We start from the raw sequence: 18,923 nt of genomic DNA on the forward strand, positions 1-18,923 counted from the left end.
TTTGTGTGGAAGGAGAAAGTGGGGCCGCTCTTGCCCCAGGCGGGGCCTCTGGCAGTGCCTGGTGTTCAGGCAGGGAGGGGTCTGAGGCCACCCAGCTGGGCTGCAGAATTGGCAGCCTGGGGACTCAGGGACTTTCAGTCCTCCCTTCCTGAAGGAACCCTCTGCTCCAATTTCTGCCCCACTACTTGTCTGTGTGACTCTCCGCCTCTGTAGCCTCCTCTTCCATGTCTGTAATGGGAGGACGTCCCAGCCACACTCTGGCCTTTCTTCTCTAGTCCAGTCATACTGGGTCGGGCTCTCACCTGACATGTGGAAATGGACAGCTGCATCCCCCAGTATTTCTTAATTCTTCCAAAGGATCTTCTCCTCATAGAAATTCTCTGAGGGTATCATTTATTTTCTTTAAAAATTGCCCAAGTATTGATGAAAACCCTCCTAATTTGCAGTATTTCTGAAGATTTCAGGGTATGGGCCATGCCCACTGGCCGCCTGGCCTCCACTCCCCTTTGCCCCATGTGCATACGGTAAGGTTGGCTTCTTCGTCTGCTAAGCCACTGTTATTGTATATAACAGGCATCCACCAAGGGCTTTTAAGAAAGGGGGTTTTCTGCAGCCCAGACCAGGGCAGAAGTTAAAAATGCATGTCAGACATCCTTCCCTTCTTCATCACACCCTTGGAGACTGTCTCTGTGACTGTCTCCTCAAACCTAGTTTTCTGCTATTTTCTAGGGGCCAACTTTCCTGGACACTTTTCCCCAGACCTTCTGAAAACTCCAAATTTTCATTACTTTTGATTGCAGAACAAAGATTACAATCTGTCTTAGTCTAGACTGTGGGCTGCCCTTGTCAGATGTGAAGGGGCCTGGGCATGGTGGCTCACACCTGTAATCCCAACACTTTGGGAGGCTGAGGTGGGTGGATCACTTGAGGTCAGGAGTTCGAAACCAGCCTGGCCAACATGGTGAAACCCCGTCTCTACTAAAAAAATACAAAAATTAGCCAGGCGTGGTGGCGGGCGCCTGTAGTACCAGCTACTTGGAAGGCTGAGGCAGGAGAGTCGCTTGAATCCAGGAGGCAGAGGCTGCACTGATTCAAGATCGCGCCACTGCACTCCAGCCTGGGCGACAGAACAAGACTCTGTCTCAAAAAAAAAAAAAAAAAAAAAAACATGGGCCGGGCGCGGTGGCTCACACCTGTAATCCCAGCACTTCGGAGGCCAAGGCGGGTGGATCATGAGGTCAGGAGATCGAGACCATCTTGGCCAACATGATGAAACTCTGTCTCTACTAAAAATACAGAAAATTAGCTGGGCGTGGTGGTGGGCACCTGTAGTCCCAGCTACTCAGGAGACTGAGGCAGGAGAATGGCGTGAACCCAGGAGGCGGAGCTTGCAGTGAGCCAAGATCGCACCACTGCACTCCAGCCTGGGTGACAGAGTGAGACTCTGTCTCAAAAAAAAAAAAAAAAAAAAAAAAAAATATATATATATATATATATATATATATATATGCCTTTAAATAACTCATCTAAGAAAGAATTAGACACTCTAGACCTCTACCTTTGCCTACAGTAAGAACCAGCAGAAACGCTGGGATTATTAAGCTATCATTATTACTAGCCAGATCAAGTCAGTCCTCTCCTAACTTGATCAGGGCAAAGCCAGGTGTTAATTTTTTCCCTTTCCTGTTAGAACATTTTGTAACATAAGGACTGGAGATGATGTAGATTAACAGTATTTATTGAGTACTTTCTCTGTGCCAGATATGTGCTGGGCACTGGAGATACAGTGAGGAGAACAGAGGGTGGGCCCTGCCCACATGGAGGCGACGGTCTAGTGGGGAAGATGCATTACATGTTTACATCTTGTAAATAACTAACTAAGCAGTTAAGTGCCAGCATACAAGATGCTGTCAAGGCAGACAGCTGGGTGCTTTGGGAGACCCTGATAGTAATCTCATATAGTCTGGGGTGCAGTGGGGGTCAGGGAAGTGTATGTAAGGTGCTTAGCATGTGGTCAGGGCTTAATAAATGGTCATGATAATAACCATCCGTGGCCACAGGGCCCAGCCTGGTTCCACCTCCAGCTGGTGGCTGCTACCACCCACCAACAATAGTTTTGCACAGAGAAGTTTTTCATTAGGCCAAGGTTATACAGCTAGCAGAGGGGCTTTGATTCATGACTTTTTATAAAAGTGCTATATGTAGAAAGCAGAGGGGTGGGAAGCTTCCCTCAACCCCCCAGCCAATACCGACCTTTGGACAGGCCTTGCCCCGCAGGAATGGAGCAGCAGGCTGGATACTGAGGAGAAAAAATGCAGCAGTCATTTAGGGCTTGGGGAGGGAGATGTGAAAAGTAGCCTTCTGCTAAGTGGGCTTAAAACCCTAGAATTGGAAGGGTCCCTGAGAAGCCATCACACCCACCTCCAGCCTGGTTCACCACTCCAAAGCTAGGTGGCCAGTCCTCCTTCCTCCGCGTCTGCTTCACAGACCTTTGCAGAGGAAAATCCCACACTCATTGCCATGCCTGCCTCGTTTTCAGGAAGTTTCCCTTTTATTTGGCTTCAGTCCGTCTCTCTGCAGTCTGGTTACTCTTTAAAAATGGAGATTGAATCGCCTCTCCCCACCTCAAGGAAGAACCTAGACCCTATGTCTTTCTCATTTTTGGTCAACATAAACATTTTCACATTCTTCATTAATGGTGTCTAACATCTTAAATATAAATAATGAAAACAAAGCGAAGCAGCGGCGTTTTTTGAGTGTGCCTTTTTGGCCTCCACCTCTCTGGGCTCTGGCACACTCCTGGGGTGGGCTGTGTGCCTGTCCCTGAAGAATGCCAGGCTGGCCCATCTCCTGCAGGCCAAGTAACCCCTGCGGCTGCTCTCTTCAGTGAGATCATTTCCTTTGATCTCACACCTCCTCGCACCAAAGCCAGGCCAAGCCAAGGCAGTGCGAAGAGTTGTCTGCCTTGGAACAGCCGTACCACTCAGATGTGTATGTGCTCAAGAAGAATGGGTACAGAGTGTTGATTTATTTGGGTTATACAATGTGTAAAACTTTTTCATTAGTGGCCAGTATTTAAAATAATAAAAGAGCCAGAAATCTGAGTTTTTGCATAGACTCAGATTGCTGGCTAATTTAAAAATTTAGACTATGTGGCAAGCTCATTGCAGATATTATGTTGCAGCAGTCAGCTGGAGCGGGGTGTCAGTCATCTGTTTGCGCAGGCCCCACTGCTCCCTGTTGCCTGTACCTACCCACTTCTATCACTTATTGACACAGCCTCTGCTGGCATGTGACTTTGGGATGTCCGTTTGGTTCTTGATTCCCTCTTGCTGCTACTGCAGGGCAAAGCAGTTGAGATGGGGGATCAGTCAGGAAGCATCCATCTCTCAGGCAGGGGACTGTAAGATGCAGAGGGATGCCTGGCCATGGGATCCGGGCCTTCCCTTCCCTCTCTTTCGCCACCCTGCCCTTCTCCTGGGCATACCAGAGGGGACTGGTGGAACACCATGATTCCATGAGATGAGCAGCTCTGGGCTGGAACAGCTAAGGAGTTAAGGAACAACCTTAGATGTGCTCTGGGGGCCGGGTGTGGCATCCCCAGCTCAGAAGGCAGGGCCAGTCAGGGGACCACACCCTGGGTGCTGGTGAGGGCTCAGTGCTTTGGGAATTTGGACAGCAAGGAAGGACCCCTCGTCAGCACTCCTCCTGCTGGGCTGGTGCCCACGGGTGTCCAGTGGGACTCCTCTCATGGTATGTCCTTCACGAGGCCTGCCACTGCAGTCCTCTGGGTTTTGTGTGGCCTATGGCATAGTGCCCACATCACCTCTGCCCTGCTATCTACCCAAGCCAGACTCCCAGCCAGCTGCCAGTATCACTCCTGCATTTGGAAATGCAGACAGCAGATACGTTGGAGTGTCTCTGAGCAGAAAGGTGTGCCAGGGCTCTGGGGTGCCCAGAGAAAAAGAAGACAAGGCCTGGCCCTCTGTCCACTGTCCCACTGTAGCAGAGGAATGTGACCGTGAAGTAACACCCAGCTCCTAGATTTGAGGGCGGATGAGGAGGGGCATGCCGAGCTTTGTGGTCAGAGAGATGGCCTTGGAGAAACCACAGAGCCTCTCTGACCTTCACAGTTCATGAAGGGGCTAAACAATGCCTCTTGGTGAAGTGTCTTGAGTCATCACATGGAATAATGGCGGCTGAGCACTTGTGCTGCCACCTGCCACGGGACTGGCGTTCCATAGATGGAGGCGAGGTGGCTCAGACCTTGGGGGATAGAAGAGGGCCCTAGAGGAAGGAATGGCTTCTGGGGGATGGGACCTGACACTTGAGTACCATCCCTGTCCTTGAGGGCACCAGACCAAGGATCAGCAGAGCAGAGGCTGAGCGAGCGGAAGGGGGCACTTGGGCAGCTCAAGAAAGGCCTGGAATGTTGTGGTCAGTGGGGAGAGCTTCAGGCACCCACGGATGGCATTCCAGGAGACTCTGTGCTCGGGTTTGTTGGGGAGTGATAATGCTGGAGTGGTGGGTAGGACAACGCTGGTAGTAGGGGCTCAGGCTGGGGGCAGACATGGGCACAGCAGTGGGCAGCCTTGCTAGGCCTTGGCCTGGGATGTGGGTAAAGGGCTGTTTGCACTGCCAGGGGAGAAAGAGGAAGAGAGTTTGGGGCAGAGAGGTGGGCAAAGGGGCCCACCCTTGGGCAGGTGAGGGAGGTGCTGGCTGAATCCAGTTTGTGCAGGGTTGAGCCTGAGCAGCGGAGCAGAGCAGTGAGGAGGTGTGGGGCTCTGTGGGCAGAGGGCAAAGTGGAGTCAGAGTGGGGGCTGGGAGGACAGCAGCCTGCCAGGATCTGGGGAGGCCGAGGGTCCTCAGTCTGGGGAACCCCAGAGTGTGCAGAGGTTGGCCTTCCCTGGTTGGGTGACCACCAGCGTGACGTTCCCAATTGCGCTCAGATTCCTATGGAAGGCTGCAGGAGTCCTCCTCTTTCACTGCGAGTGAGACTGCCCTGGCGCTAGGAAAATATTAATAGACCCCCAGGGACTGAGAACAAGGATGGAAAAATAAAACCACTTCCTACTCTCTTTCCTCAGCTGCCACTCCAAGAAGTTGTGAGCTTGATGCAGCTCTGCCCTCACAGAACTCATGCCCTGCCCTCACCCCTGGACTGAGTTCTTTCCCGCCCTCCCTGTTGTTGGTTGCTGGGCAGGGGGCACTGTGGGGGACTGGGGTAGGACCCCAGAGGCCAGGTGGCCAAGTAGCAGGCATTCCTGTGAGCCAGGGATGCCAGCAGGGAATACTGTTCTGAAGGTTCTGTGACTTCTTAGACACTGAGGCCCTTACCAATTCCTCGTTCTGAAAGCCGCTTAGACCCACCAGGCTCGGTGGACAAGCCTGGGGGTGAGTGGGACAGTGTTTTCATTTTGCACCTTGCCAGGCCTAGGTGCCAAATCCCAGATTCTCTTTTCACTAGCCTGTGCCTTTGGTAGAATGCCTCTCTCCCCTTGGTAAAATGGGGATAATAACCCTCCCCCACAGCTTTCTGCCTCAGGCCTTTGTGGCTGAACCTGGGTTACCTGTTCCTCCCTTACCCTATTCCCATCCCGTTTCTCATCCCCTTCCCCTCCTCTGAGATTCTGGAACACTTCGAGTTTGTCCTATGTAATTCATCCACTCTCTCTTGGGCTTTTTCTGCTGGTGAACTTCAGTGTAGTCATCAAAAAGAGTTGCAGGGGCCCTGTTTGGTTAGGCAGCCATCCAGCAAGCCTACATGGTACTTCTGTGTGGACTTGGGGCTAGGGCAGGGTCCGGGGGCCTCCAGCACATGTGAGGCCCATCATGCCCAGCGCCCTCCCCTGCCTAGCCCTGCAGCCTTGGGCACTTGTTTCTTCATCATGCAGTGCTTATTAAGCAGCCACTGTGTGCCAGGCACTGTGCGTGGTATAGGGATGCAAAAATGAAGATCCCGTTTTCAGGGAGCCAACAGTAACCCCCTCCCCTGCCACTCTTACCCCCCATACCCATTACCCCTGCCATGCACACATATACACTCCACATTCCAGTCATATCATGTTGCCTGCAGTACCGAGCGTCTCCTTGGCTTTTCATGCCGCCATGCATTATACTTTTGTCGCTTCTATTCTTTACCTGGGACACGCTTGTCCTTACTGTTTTTTGTTCTTTTTTTTTGAGACGGAGCCTTGCTCTGTTGCCCAGGCTAGAGCGCAGTGGCGTGATCTCGGCCCACTGCAACCTCCGCCTCCCCGGTTCAAGCGATTCTCCCGCCTCCCTGGTTCAAGCGATTCTCCTTCCTCAGCCTTTTGAGTAGCCACCACGCCTGGCTAATTTTTGTATTTTTATTAGAGATGGGGTTTCATCATCTTGGCCAGGCTGGTCTCGAACACCTGACCTCATGATTCACCCGCCTCGGCCTTCCAAAGTGCTGGGATTACAGGCATGAGCCACCGTGCCTGGCCATCCTTACTGTTCACCTGGCTAATATCTACTTGGCCTTTAAGATCCCATTCTGCGTCACTTCTACCAGGAAGCCTTCCGCAGCACCCCCAGGCTGGGTAAGATGCCCCCCACTCCTATGCTCCTGCATTACTTACCCAGTGTACCATAGTCCTCTGCCTGCCTCCCCCACAAAATACACACTGCGTGCCCCATGGTCTGGGGCTGGGCTCAGGCTCATTTATTTTGGTATCTCCAGTTCCCAGGACCAAGCACACAGGAGGTGCTCTGGGAGCATTGACTGGATGTGTGTGATCCTGCGGAGCCTGAGCAAGTGTGTATCTTGAGAGGAGGGTGGCCAATACTGGCTCCTCTCCCAGTTTACTCCTGTTCATTCTTTTCTGGGCTCAGGTAACACCATGACCTTTCTCATGTCATGTGACCTGTTAGAGGATATACCCCGCCAAACTACAGGGTACCCAGAGCGGGTGGCTAGGTTTTGTGATGGAGAGCTCTTCCGGATTTCGAAACCAGAGGGAGAAACTTTGTTTCATGCTGAACTTGCTGGCAGTTTGATATCTTCCACATTCTCTTTGGTGAACAAGCAACGCCTGAATACTGGAGAAATGCAAAAGAAGGCATCTGAGGAGCTTACCTTTCATCCACTGTTCATTCAACAAGCCTCCAAGGGCTCGCTTTCCTGGGACATCGCTGTAGTGATTCAGTGGCCAGCTGAGACATGCCTGCGGCCCTCCTAGGCAGAGTCGGGGAGCTGAGCCCCACACACAGATTGGCCTGCTAGCCTTCCGAGGAGGGCGCGGTAGGTAGGAGGCTGAGCTGTGTTGAACTGTCGTCACCTGTGGAACCTGCCAGTTTGCAGGGTGCTCAAGGTACTCAAGAAAGGCTTTGGAGAAACAGGAGGGACTTGGGATGGATTTCAAAGAAGGATGTTGATGATGGTAACAACTTGATGTCTGTTGAACAGTCACTATATGCCAGATACTGGGCCAAGCAAATAAATGCAGCTTTTCACAGCCACCATGAGGCAGATGCTGCCACTGTCCCTACTTTTATAGAAAAGAAAACCAAGGTATAGAAAGTAACTTGCCTAGGGTTGTAGGCTGTCTGCATAGCTCAAGCTCCTTGGCAAGGAGTTCCAATTGAGCGGCCAGTCCTGAGCTGGGCAGGGAACAGCTCTAGTGTAGGACCACAGGGAGATGGGCTGAGGCTGGGGCAGGGACCCATATAGGGGATAGGGTCCCAAACAGAGGTGCTAGAAGGTGCTAGAAAATAAGGCTTTCACAGCAGCTTGGTGCCCCCAGCTTCCTCGCTGGTCCTCAGGGCGGAGGTCCTCAGGGCTGAGGGCTACCTGCTGGTACCAGATCTATGCCCTGCTCAGCAAGGTGTCCCAGCCTGGATCTGGGGTGCTGGGGTGGGAAGTGTCTAGTTTTGATAACTAGTATTTGCCCTGGTTGCCTCTGAAGCTCTGACCTGCCCAGCTGTTTCACCCACATGGGCAACGGTCTGACCTTGGGGGTGTATCCTACTCTGACACCACCTTGCAGCTCAGTCCTGACCTCTTTCCAGCACTCCTGGATCAGCTGCCTCTGCCCTGGCCTGACTGCACACACATACTCACCAGCCCCTAGCCAGCAGAGGATGCCTAGCACCACAGGCTGACAGTGGCTCTGGAACTACACTGTGTGGTTTCAGATCCCGACACTGCCTCTTTCTAGCTTGGTGACCTTCAAAACGTTATTTTACTACTCTGTGTCTCAGTTTCTTCAACTGTGAAATGCGGATAATGGGAAGCTGTACCCCGTAGGGTTGTCATGAGAATTAAAATCTTCCAACAGCATCTGACACATTGTTTACCTTAAATGTTCCTATTGCTTTTAACATGATGACTGTTGTAATTATAATTGTCGTGGCAGGTGGTTTCTGCACATCTACTGAGGCTCATCGTGCTGGGTCGCAGATGGCTACGCCCTAAGTCCTGTTTGGGAGGTGCCCGTATACTGGTGGGAAAGACCCAGGTATTGACAGTTGCCATGTGGAAGTGTGGAAGCATGTGGTACTTAGGGGTCATGAGTAAGCCCAACAATGTGTTCCTCCCTGACTTACTTCAACCTTGGCCTTTGCTTGGATCTCTGGACTTCTGTCTGATCATTTCTGCTCTGCTGACAGCAGTCCAGGTGTGATCCTGGCAGAGGAGATTAGAAGAAAAGCAGGGATTGGTAGATTAACAGAAGACTTGGGTAATAGAGATCTCCAGAGATCACCAGGCAGGCTACCCCTAAAGGTCCTGAGCCCTTCCCATGGAAAAGGATGGCCACTAAGTGGGATGTTTTGGAGGGAACCAGAAGGGTAGTAGGTTAGATCTGGGGCAGCAGACAGATTTTCTCTCTGGAGCAGTCAGTGTGTTCTGCTGCCAAGAGTACTGTGTTGACAAGGAAGGGGACCGTGAGCCATCAGTGTTGTCTGCCATGGCTCTGGGAATGGGAAGGAGCAGCACCCATGCCACCTACTTGCCATCGAGACTTGCTGTTTATGGCATGAAATCACATACATGGTTGGGTGGGTGGTTAGGGCTTAATAATGGAGTGAGCTAAAAAGCACTGGTGGCTTTCTAGAGGAGCTGAGAGGCCCAATGACAGTGCCACACTTGGCTTAGCAAAGATATGAAACAAGGGGCTGGAGCAAAGTCTCAGGGAGTGGAGAGTGAAGCCTTAAGGGATGCCAAGTGGCCTAGACCCCTGTGGGGTCACGTGCCATTTACGCACAGCCTGCAGGTCAGCGCTCTGGTGAAGCTGCCCATTTCTGGGAATTGTGCAGAAGGGAAGGGCAGCTCCTGGAATGCAGAGCCATTTCCTCCACATGGGTTGGGTCACTCCCCACAGCGTGTCCTCATCCCCCTGGGTTGGGCACACCCAGACATCATAGAGATGAGATTAGCTTCCCAGGTCTAATTCAGCTCAATGTGAGTGAAAGTCCATTCACTTTCCTAAGAGCCCCATTAATAATGGATATGTCCTTCTCTCTAACCTGATTTACCTAAAATACTTGCAATTCAATTGATGGGGTTAGGGGGACTCTTTGAAATAATTAGTATAGAAATACAGAAGCAAAAAACAGTAAATACCAAACCTTCAATAAAATTGGCAGCATCTTTGGGAGAGCCTCTGGATTGGCCCTGGCCCAGCCTCTGAGAATCTGTGGTCCCAAGGTCAGGGCCAAGGGAGGCAGCAACAGTGATGAAGAGTGCCCTGTAGGAGAGTGAATCATGAAGACACTACCCTGAGAAAAGAAAAGCCATGTGATGCAGCAAAATGAATTGGCAAAAGAATTGGAGGCAGTGTGGCATGACCGCTGTAACATGACCTTTGGCGTCTAACCAGTCCACAGCAGTTGTCCACTAAGGGTGGGCGTTGTTGCTGCTATGCAGCTCCTTCTGGGCACCATTTTTCCTGGCCAGCACAGAGGACACTGCTTTAGAAGTGATGCTGGGTGGGGTGGGGTGCATGGAGAGGCCAGGGGGCCTGTGGACCTCTTGGCAGCATCTGTAGCTGAAGCCATTCATTTAACATGTGCTGCTCACTTAGAACAATGGGTGCGGTGGTTTTAGGCTATTGTTTTGGGCAACAAGCTCCATAGAAGCCCTAGAACCTGGAAACGAGGAGAAGAGGCAAATTTCATGAGGGATAAGAACCACCGAGCCCTGCCATTTTGCCATTTTGTGGGGGCTCTGGGGGCCTGCTGCTGTCTTGGACATTTCTGTCTATCACCACATCAGGTCCTCCCGAAGCCCTCTGCAGTGTGGATGCCCTTCTCTAGGGCTGTGGATGGGGCAAGGAAATGGTTTAAATCACTGAAGCCTACCAGGTTGAAGGGAAAGCAGGGGCCCAACTACTTTATCGATGCAAATATGCCCTTGCTGAGGGACCCTCCAAGATTTTCTCACTGGGGCCTTACACCTTCCTGGGGGCCCTGTTCTCTTGTCTTATAGATGGGGAAACTGGGCACCAGGAAGTTAAGAAACTTGCCCCAGGTCACACAGGGAGTCTGTATTGGACGCCGCAGTGGAACTCCGGCTGCCTGGCTGTGGAGTTGAGGCTGTGTCTGACCTCCCAGGCTGTCCCTGACCTCCCAAGCTGTCCAACTGAGAACCATTGGGCTGTTACACAAGACTATTCCCGGGAGGTCTTAGACACACCCATGCTAACTTTGAAGATTGCTGAGTGAAAAGGTTATACTGGGGTGATCAGTCCACCCAGCCACCCACTTCCTAGGGGTATGAGCCGGCCCCTTTCAGAAGGATGGGTGTGACCCCCTGCTTCTTAGCACGAGGGAGGCCTGTGTGGGTAGAAGGCGGCACTGGGGAAGTGATGAGGGCAGTGTGAGTAGAGACTGAGCTTCCCATGTGTTAGGCTCTGCCTGGCCTCGTGAGGGGCAAAGGAATGAGAGGATGTGGCTCTTGTCCTCGTGGAGCTTACAATCTGTTTGAGAAGGTAAATCTGGTATTTGGGGAAACGACTTCAAACCATGCACGAAGGTTCTACCCATGGGGAAAGAAAGGGAGCAAGAGGCAGACAACAGCCAAGAGAGCTTATTTTTCCATTTACAGATGCCTGAGGTTTTTGTACACACGTTATTAAAATTATTGAGGAAGCGATATTGCCTTTTAGGCAGAAGTTTCCAGTATGAACAACGGTTTGGGTTGCCATGAAGCCTGTGGCCTGGGCGGGGCCCTGGGATCTGTGGTTGCCATGGGAACCAGCTCAGCCACCCCCACGGCCAAGTGGCTGCTGTTCCCAAAGTTGGTTTCTGCGTGGATGGGGCTGCCTGGAACCTTGGAGCCATTTCCCATGGAAACAATGCTCTAAATGGTGGGTGATGTTCCCACACAGGCCTATTTTGTCTGGCTGTTAACAGAGCAGAGATGGTGGTGAGGCTTCTCATGCTGAGAGGAGGCTGGGAATGAGAGTGTGTATGTGTGTGTGTGTGTGTGTGTGTGTGTGAGTGTGTATATGTGTGTGTGTCCTCCTTCTTGGGAACAAAGTAAACAAGGTGACAAAACGAGCGTTTGGGCATCTTCTCAGAGCTCGGCATGTCTCATACATTTTATTTCATGCTTAGAGCAATCCTGCAAAGTATGAGTCTCCAGCTAACCCACTTTACTAATAAGATACTGAGGCCATGGAAGGTAATTTGCCCAAGGTCACTCAACTGGTCAGTAGGAGAGTATTCAGCACAGAAAATAGTGGGGAAATTTTAAGGAGAATCCCAACTCTACCTTCTACCACCTTCCCACCTCAGAGGGGCACACCCATCATTCCCCAAAGTGAAGACCCAACATCCTGGAATGATCTCTGAGGTGCTTTTTGGTTGAGAAGGCTGGAAAGGAGAGGTGTGTTGTGAATGTAATCAGTTTGCTCCTTAACCACCAACCAACCAACTTTTCATTCTGTGGTGACTTTCATCATAGCCTGTGAGTGGTTTTTAAAAAATCTTTCTCTGTACCGCATGAGACCAGCTTGTTTTGTAGGAGTGTGGTTCATGGTTCTTGGCATCTTGACCTCCCCATCTGCAAAGACACCATTTGATCAGTGTTTTCTGGGGGGATGGAGAAACAGGCCTATCAAAAGGAGATAGCACCTTTAGGAATTGGGGGGTTCTCTGGACTCATTCTCCAGCTTTGGAAACCCCTTCTTTGTTCCTGGCTCACACTTGATTCCAGAGGGCCCTGTCTGTGCCATTAGTCTGATCTCTTAGTAGGAGAGAGACAGTCCCAAGCCCTGGCTGAGAGAGTTGTCCCTCAGCTTTACCATGGGGAAGCCAGCTCTGTGGTACGTAGGTTGTCTGACCATTGTTCAGAAATGCGTGTTGAACCTCTAGTTCATTCAGTAAGTGTCTGCCCTGTGCCAGTGCTATGCCAGGCTCTGGGATATAGAGAAGAACAAGATGCTGTCCCTGCCCTTTTGTGCACAGTAAACACATAGAAAATTCTAGGCATCATTGTGGCGTCTGTGGCAGGAACTTCAGGGCTCAAAGCACAGGTGGAGGCAGTGCCTAGTGCTGACCCATGAGGAAGTATGTGCTCTCCTGGGAGTCTTAGGTGTGCGCAGAGGCTGCAGTGTGACCACAGGGCACACTGGGAGACCACAGAGCTGGTTGGGAGTGAGAGTAGAGTGTGAGGGGCTGCGGCACGTGTGTGGCTGGAGAGGTCAGCAGTGGCAGCCAGCGACAGGCATTGACTGTCCTGTGAGGGGCCTGGACTTTCCTCCTCAGCGTTGAGGGGCACAGAAAGGGTTTTCACAGGGGGCCCAGTCTGATGTTTGTGTGAAATGAGTGGTCTAGCCCTGTTCCATTGCGTCCAAATTAGAAGGGAACCCTGGCTTGGCTCCCTGTGGTCTCTCAGGGTTCAACCTCTGAGAGCAGGGTGCTGTCAAAAGGAGGGGGCCCCCACTGGCCATTTCCTGCCCACTGCCTTGGCAAGCAGAGGGCATTTTTTAAGGAGTCCCCAGGTGATTGGGCTGTGGGTGGTCTGAGTGCCGACTCAAAGCTTCATTCATGTCCTCCAGCATATTTACTAGTGTATTTCTTATCTTGTTTTCTTTTGAGAAGAAAATAAAGACAAATGGTTTTCCTTTTCAATACCTTCCCACCCACTTAGTATTTTTTAGTTATGTCGCTGCCAGCAGAGAATGGAAGCTGTAAAAACAGCCAAACACCGACTGGGTGTGGTGGCTCACGCCTGTAATCCCAGCACTTTGCGAGGCCAAGGCAGGTGGATCACAAGGTCAGGAGAGCAAAACCATCTTGGCCAACATGGTGAAACCCATCTCAACCGAAAATACAAGAAAATTAGCCGGGCGTGGGGGGTGGGCACCTGTAGTCCCAGCTACTTGGGAGGCTGAGGCAGGAGAATCTCTTGAACTCGGGAGGCGGAGGCTGCAGTGAGCTGGGATTGCACCACTGCACTCCAGCCTGGGTGACAGTGAGACTGTCTCAAAAAGACCAAAAACCAGCCAAACACCAGCAAACACCTTTCACCCACAGCCCAGCGCCATTGCCCAGGACAGGGCGGCAGTGGCTGAGGGGCATTGAGGAGTGAACCCCACGCTCAGGGCAAAGGAGATAGGCCACTGGGCCACCCCTTCCTCCCCGTTTCTGTCACCCTGCAACTCCCCTCCGCCCTCTCTCCTTGGCCTGCCTTTACCGTCATGGATTTGGCCATGGAAGAGCTCAGTTAAGTGAAGCCTCAGCCTGTCCCATGTTGTAGGAAGATGCTGGAACCAGATCCCGGGGCCACAGCCGGTGCCTGGTCCTATCCTGCCCCAAAAGAGCTGAGATCCCCACTCGTATGAGAGGAAATCAAACATTTTCAGGTGGCTTGAACATTTTATTTTCCTGGGAGCATTTTAATAGTGTTAAACTTTTCTAGTACACAAATATAATGCATGCTTGTTGTAGAAAACTGAAACATTCAGAAAATGAAAATGCCCTGAAATGTGCCTCAGAGACAACCAACTGCTAAACCTCTTAATGCCCGGATCCACACCTGACCGCGCAGATTCATGGTGGGCCTCTTCGTGGAAGGTGGATCAGGTGTACTTACTAGCTGTTTGCAGCCTGGCTTTTTTCATACATAACAATGCACTTTTTCTAGGTTACTGAATATCTTTCTTTTAAATGACCGCATAGTACTCCATTATATGAATAAACTTTTTCTTTAACTTTTTCCACCAACATTAAGTTATTTCTATTTTCCCCCATTCTTAACATCTTTCTTCACTTTTCTGATTATCTCCTTAGAAGAAATTCTCACATGGGGTAGAGCTGCAGGAGAGGGTATGAATGTATTTATGCAAGTGTATTTTCAGTACAGCCTAGGCAGATTTGCACTTTCACTGCAGTGTAGCAAAGCTTGTACTTCCCTGAGACTTTGGGGAAGTCCTAAATGTCAACATCAGGCTTCAGTAACTACAAAGCATTCTGCAATGACTCTCGCCTGCAGCCCCATGCAAATCAGTGTGGCCACATAACCCACATTTGTATTTAGCCCCCTTTCTGTCAAAATCTGGAACTGAAGACTATTTTAGAGCTGGAAATAATTATAAAAGTAATCTAATCCAGCCCTTTAAATTCATAGATAAGGAAACTATGGCTCAGAGAGGTCAGTGGCCTTCCCAAGCGGTGGCGGAGCACACAGGGCACCCAGTTCTTTGTCCTCCCAGCCATGCTGCCACCCTCCTCTCTGTGAGACCGTCAGTTTCCTGGTCACACATACACCATGCTGTTTTCCCTCCCAGCTTGCACAGGGATTCTTTCTTTTCTTCTACACAGCAGTAGGATCAAGCTTTCCCTCCCTCGATTCAAGGTCCATTTTTGTGCCACCCAGGAATGCCCCAGCAGGAGGTGGTATTGCTTCTTCCTGGCAGGGTCCACAGTTAGTTAGCAGTTTAGGTTCCTGGCTACAACCCCAAATTGTTCTTTAGGGGATCCCCCTAGCTGCACCCGTGTTTAACATTTGGTGCTGTCAGCCTCCTTCTGGAAACTCTTCGCTTCCATCATGACCACGGATCCTGGTTTCCTTCCTTTCCTTCTGAGTACCTCCAGGAGGCTCCCTCCTGCCTCTCCTCCTTGTCACTTTGGGACACTATTTACAAAGGTCACTCTTCACTTCTGTTAAGGCCCCATTATTCTTTAGAGTCCTGGTCCCACTTCCAGCTGCCTCCTGGTCACCTTAGCTCAGGGTTCCTCAACCTCAGCACTATTGACATTTTAGGATGGCTGATTCTTCATTGGAGGGGACTGCCCTGTGCATTGTACGATCCCTGGCCTCTGCTGAACAGATGCCAGTGGTACCCACTCCATTTTGACAACAACAAAAAATATCTCTAGACGTTGCAGATATGCCCGGGGAGCAAAGTTCCCCTGATTGAGAACCACTGCCTTAGCTGGCCTCAACAGCATGAAAACAAAACTTCGACCTGCTCCTACCTGCCTCCTCCCCAAATAAAATGAGGTTGAACAGAAGCCGTAAGATTCCAGCATGACTTTGTGTATAATACAGGGCAAGAAGCAGAGAGAAAGGAGCCAGAATCTAGAACTCTGAAACTTTGAAGGAGCCTCAGAATCCCAGAACTCAGGTGTGCTAAGCTATCATGCCCCGCTTTCTAAGCTAAGACACAGCTTCAAATCCTTCTCAGCATAGCACCCAGTTAATAAGAGGGGATGTGAAAGACGAACCTCCATGCCAGCCCTGCTCAGACCACTGCCCTCGTGTTAACCTGTACAAGTAGAGTTTAGTGACCAAAAAGCTTCTTTGACATGGCTTTTGGCTGTACTTGCTAAACAAGACCAGTGGTACTGTGTCCTCAACACCGGGCCTGGCACATAATTGGTGTTGAATAACTGATGGTTGAATAAATCACTTTAACAGTGACTGTCTCTGGGTAGTGAGACCAGGTGTAATGCTTTTATTTTCTTTTGCATTTCTTCATTTTCAAACCTCTTTATAAGTGAGAGTATTTATTACTTTATAAAGGAGGAAGACACATGAATATCTTCCCCTAAGTTAAAAAGCCCTCTGTCTCATTCCACACGTCTTGCTTCCTTCCGCAGGTCTGACCTTCGAGAAACATGGCAACCAGCGCCGTCCCCAGTGACAACCTCCCCACATACAAGCTGGTGGTGGTGGGGGATGGGGGCGTGGGCAAAAGTGCCCTCACCATCCAGTTTTTCCAAAAGATCTTTGTGCCTGACTATGACCCCACCATTGAAGACTCCTACCTGAAACATACAGAGATTGACAATCAGTGGGCCATCTTGGACGGTGAGACCTGGGTGGCAGCCCTGCATTGGGTAGGATAGTAGATGGGGAGGATCGGGGACATTTGACAGGTTTCAGTGGGGCAAGGTGGTTTCCTTAATGTTGCTGTTACGGGATGGTTGGTATAAAGCCCTGTGTCATTTTCAGGGTGAATTCTGAACAGGGAAGGCCTGCGTAGAGGACTTGCAAGGTTTCATGGAAACCAAAATGTGCATTCAACAAAGAGGGGAGGCTAGAATCATGCCAGCTCAGCAATGACATGATTGTTTTCTCTTGCTGATCAGAATCTCTGATTAACAGTTATGGATGCCTTTAGCTAATAAAAGAGGGAAAAGCACGGTGTTTCTTAATGAACATAGTTTACTTGGTACTTGTATATATATTCCTTTGGGGGGAATCTCTTGCATCTGACATTTTGTTTCTAGCTGAGTGTGAATTAGTCTGGATTACTAGTTCTAAGTGTGGCAGCCAGGCCAGCGGCAGCCACAGCATCAGGAAACTAATTAGAAATGCACATTCTCAGGGCCATACTGATTTGGAAATTCTGAGGGTGAGCCCAACAGCCCGTGTTTTTTTTTTTTTTTTTTTTTTTTTGAGACGGAGTCTTGCTCTGTCGCCGGGGCTGGAGTGCAGTGGCCGGATCTTGGCTCACTGCAAGCTCCGCCTCCCAGGTTCACGCCATTCTCCTGCCTCAGCCTCCCGAGTAGCTGGGACCACAGGCGCCCGCCACCTCGCCCAGCTAGTTTTTTTTTTTTGTATTTTTTAGTAGAGACGGGGTTTCACCGTGTTAGCCAGGATGGTCTCGATCTCCTGACCTCGTGATCCGCCTGTCTCGGCCTCCCAAAGTGCTGGGATTACAGGCTTGAGCCACCGCGCCCGGCCTCAGCCCGTGTTTTAACACATCCTCTAGGAGATGCTTGAAATCAGGTAGCATTACATCTCCAACTTTGTTCTTTTTCAAAGTTATTTTGACTAGTCTAGGTCCTAAGGTATTTCTGTGTGAGTTTTAGAATCAGTTAAATTCTAAAACCCTAGATTTTGATTGGGATTGTGTTGAATCTGTAGATCTGTTTGAGGAGAATTGATATTTTAACAATGTTGAGGCTTCCAACCCATGAACACAGTATCTCTTTCCATTTGTTTATTTATTTATTTAGGTCTTCTTTAATTTCTCTTGTCAATTTTATTTGTAGGTTTTTTTTGTCTTGGTTTTTTGGTTTTTTTTGAGACAGAGTCTCACTATCACCAGGCTAGTGGAGTGCAATGGTGCAATCTCGGATCACTGCAACCTCTGCCTCCTGGGTTCAAGCAATTCTCCTGCCTCAGCCTCCCAAGTAGCTGGGATTACAGGCACGCATCACCACACCCAGCTAATTTTTTTTGTATTTTTAGTAGAGATGGGCTTTCGCCATGTTGGCCAGGATGGTCTCGATCTTCTGACCTCATGATCCACCCACCTCAGCCTCGCAAAGTGCTGGGATTACAGGCGTGAGCCACCGCGCCCCAGCTTATTTGTAGTTTTGAGTGCATAGGTCTTCTACGTGTTTTGTCAGATTTATACCTGCATCTGTATTGATGCTATTGTAAATTATTATTTGTGGTTTTTTATTTCCATTTTCAGTTATTTGTTGCTAGTATATATAAAAACAATAGGTTTCTGTATATTAATCTTGTAACCTGCAACTTTGCTAAACTCACTTATTAGTTCTAGTGTCTTTTTTGTAGATTCTGCTGGATTTTTCTGAATAGACCATAGTGACTGCAAGTAAAGACAGTTTTACTTCTTTTCCAATCTGGATGGCTCTTATTTCTTTTTCTTGCCTTATCTCATTGATTAAAATCTCTGGCACCCTGTTGAAAAGAGGTGACAAGAACAGATATCCTTGTCTTGTTCTTGATCTTAAAGGGTAAGTGTTCGGTCTTTAGCATTAAGTATGATGTTAGTTGCAGGCTTTTTATGGATGGCCTTTATCAGGTCATGGAAGTTCCTTTCTATTCCTTTTGCTGAGAGTTTTTATCAGGAATGGATGTTGGATTTTGTCCAGTGCTTTTTCTGTGTCTACTGAGATAACCATATGGTTTTCCTTTTTTAGTTTAATATGGTAAATTACATTGATTGTTTTGTTTTGTTTTTGTGACAGAGTCTTGCACTGTCACCTAGGCTGGAGCACAGTGGCACGATCTTAGCTCACTGCAACCACAAACTCCTGGGCTCAAGAGATCTTCTTGCCTCAGCTTCCCCAGTAGCTAGGACTGTAGGCACACACCACTGTGCCGGCTAATATTTTACGTTTTTGTGGAGATTGGGGGGAATCTCCCTTCGTTGCCCAGGCTGGTCTCGAACTCCTGGCTTCAAACAATCCTTCCACTTCAGCCTCCCAAAGTGCTGGGATTACAGGTGTGAGCCACCATCCCTGGTCCTTGATTTTTCTTTTTTCTGGTATTAAACTGACATTGCATCCCTGGAATAAACCCCACTTGGTCATTATATATTATCCTTTAATATGGTTGGCTTTGATTTGCTAACCTTTTGTTTACAATTCTCATATCTGTGTTCTTGTGAAATATTGGTCTATAGTTTTCTTGTAATGTCTATGTCTAGTTTTGGTATCAGAGTAACGTTGGCCTTATAGAACAAGTG

General features: G+C 49.7%; 1 protein-coding gene across 7 annotated transcripts in view; it reads left to right on the plus strand.

The window, feature by feature from the left end:
- LOC105469940 (muscle RAS oncogene homolog) overlaps positions 1–18,923 on the plus strand; it is a 59,068-nt gene that overhangs the window by 9,590 nt on the left and 30,555 nt on the right. For 5 of the 7 annotated variants that reach the window (XM_011721576.2, XM_011721575.2, XM_024789179.2 and 2 more), the window contains exon 2: positions 16,075–16,285. In XM_011721576.2, coding sequence (XP_011719878.1) covers positions 16,093–16,285 — 193 coding nt within the window. In that variant the 5' untranslated portion in view covers positions 16,075–16,092. Of the gene's footprint in view, positions 1–8,381; positions 8,484–16,074; positions 16,286–18,169; positions 18,190–18,923 lie in introns of those variants that run through there. The other 2 variants (XM_011721577.3, XM_071090998.1) reach the window with 2 other exon arrangements.

This window comes from Macaca nemestrina, chromosome 2 (assembly GCF_043159975.1).
Source record: "Macaca nemestrina isolate mMacNem1 chromosome 2, mMacNem.hap1, whole genome shotgun sequence".
Classification (NCBI taxonomy): domain Eukaryota; kingdom Metazoa; phylum Chordata; class Mammalia; order Primates; family Cercopithecidae; genus Macaca; species Macaca nemestrina.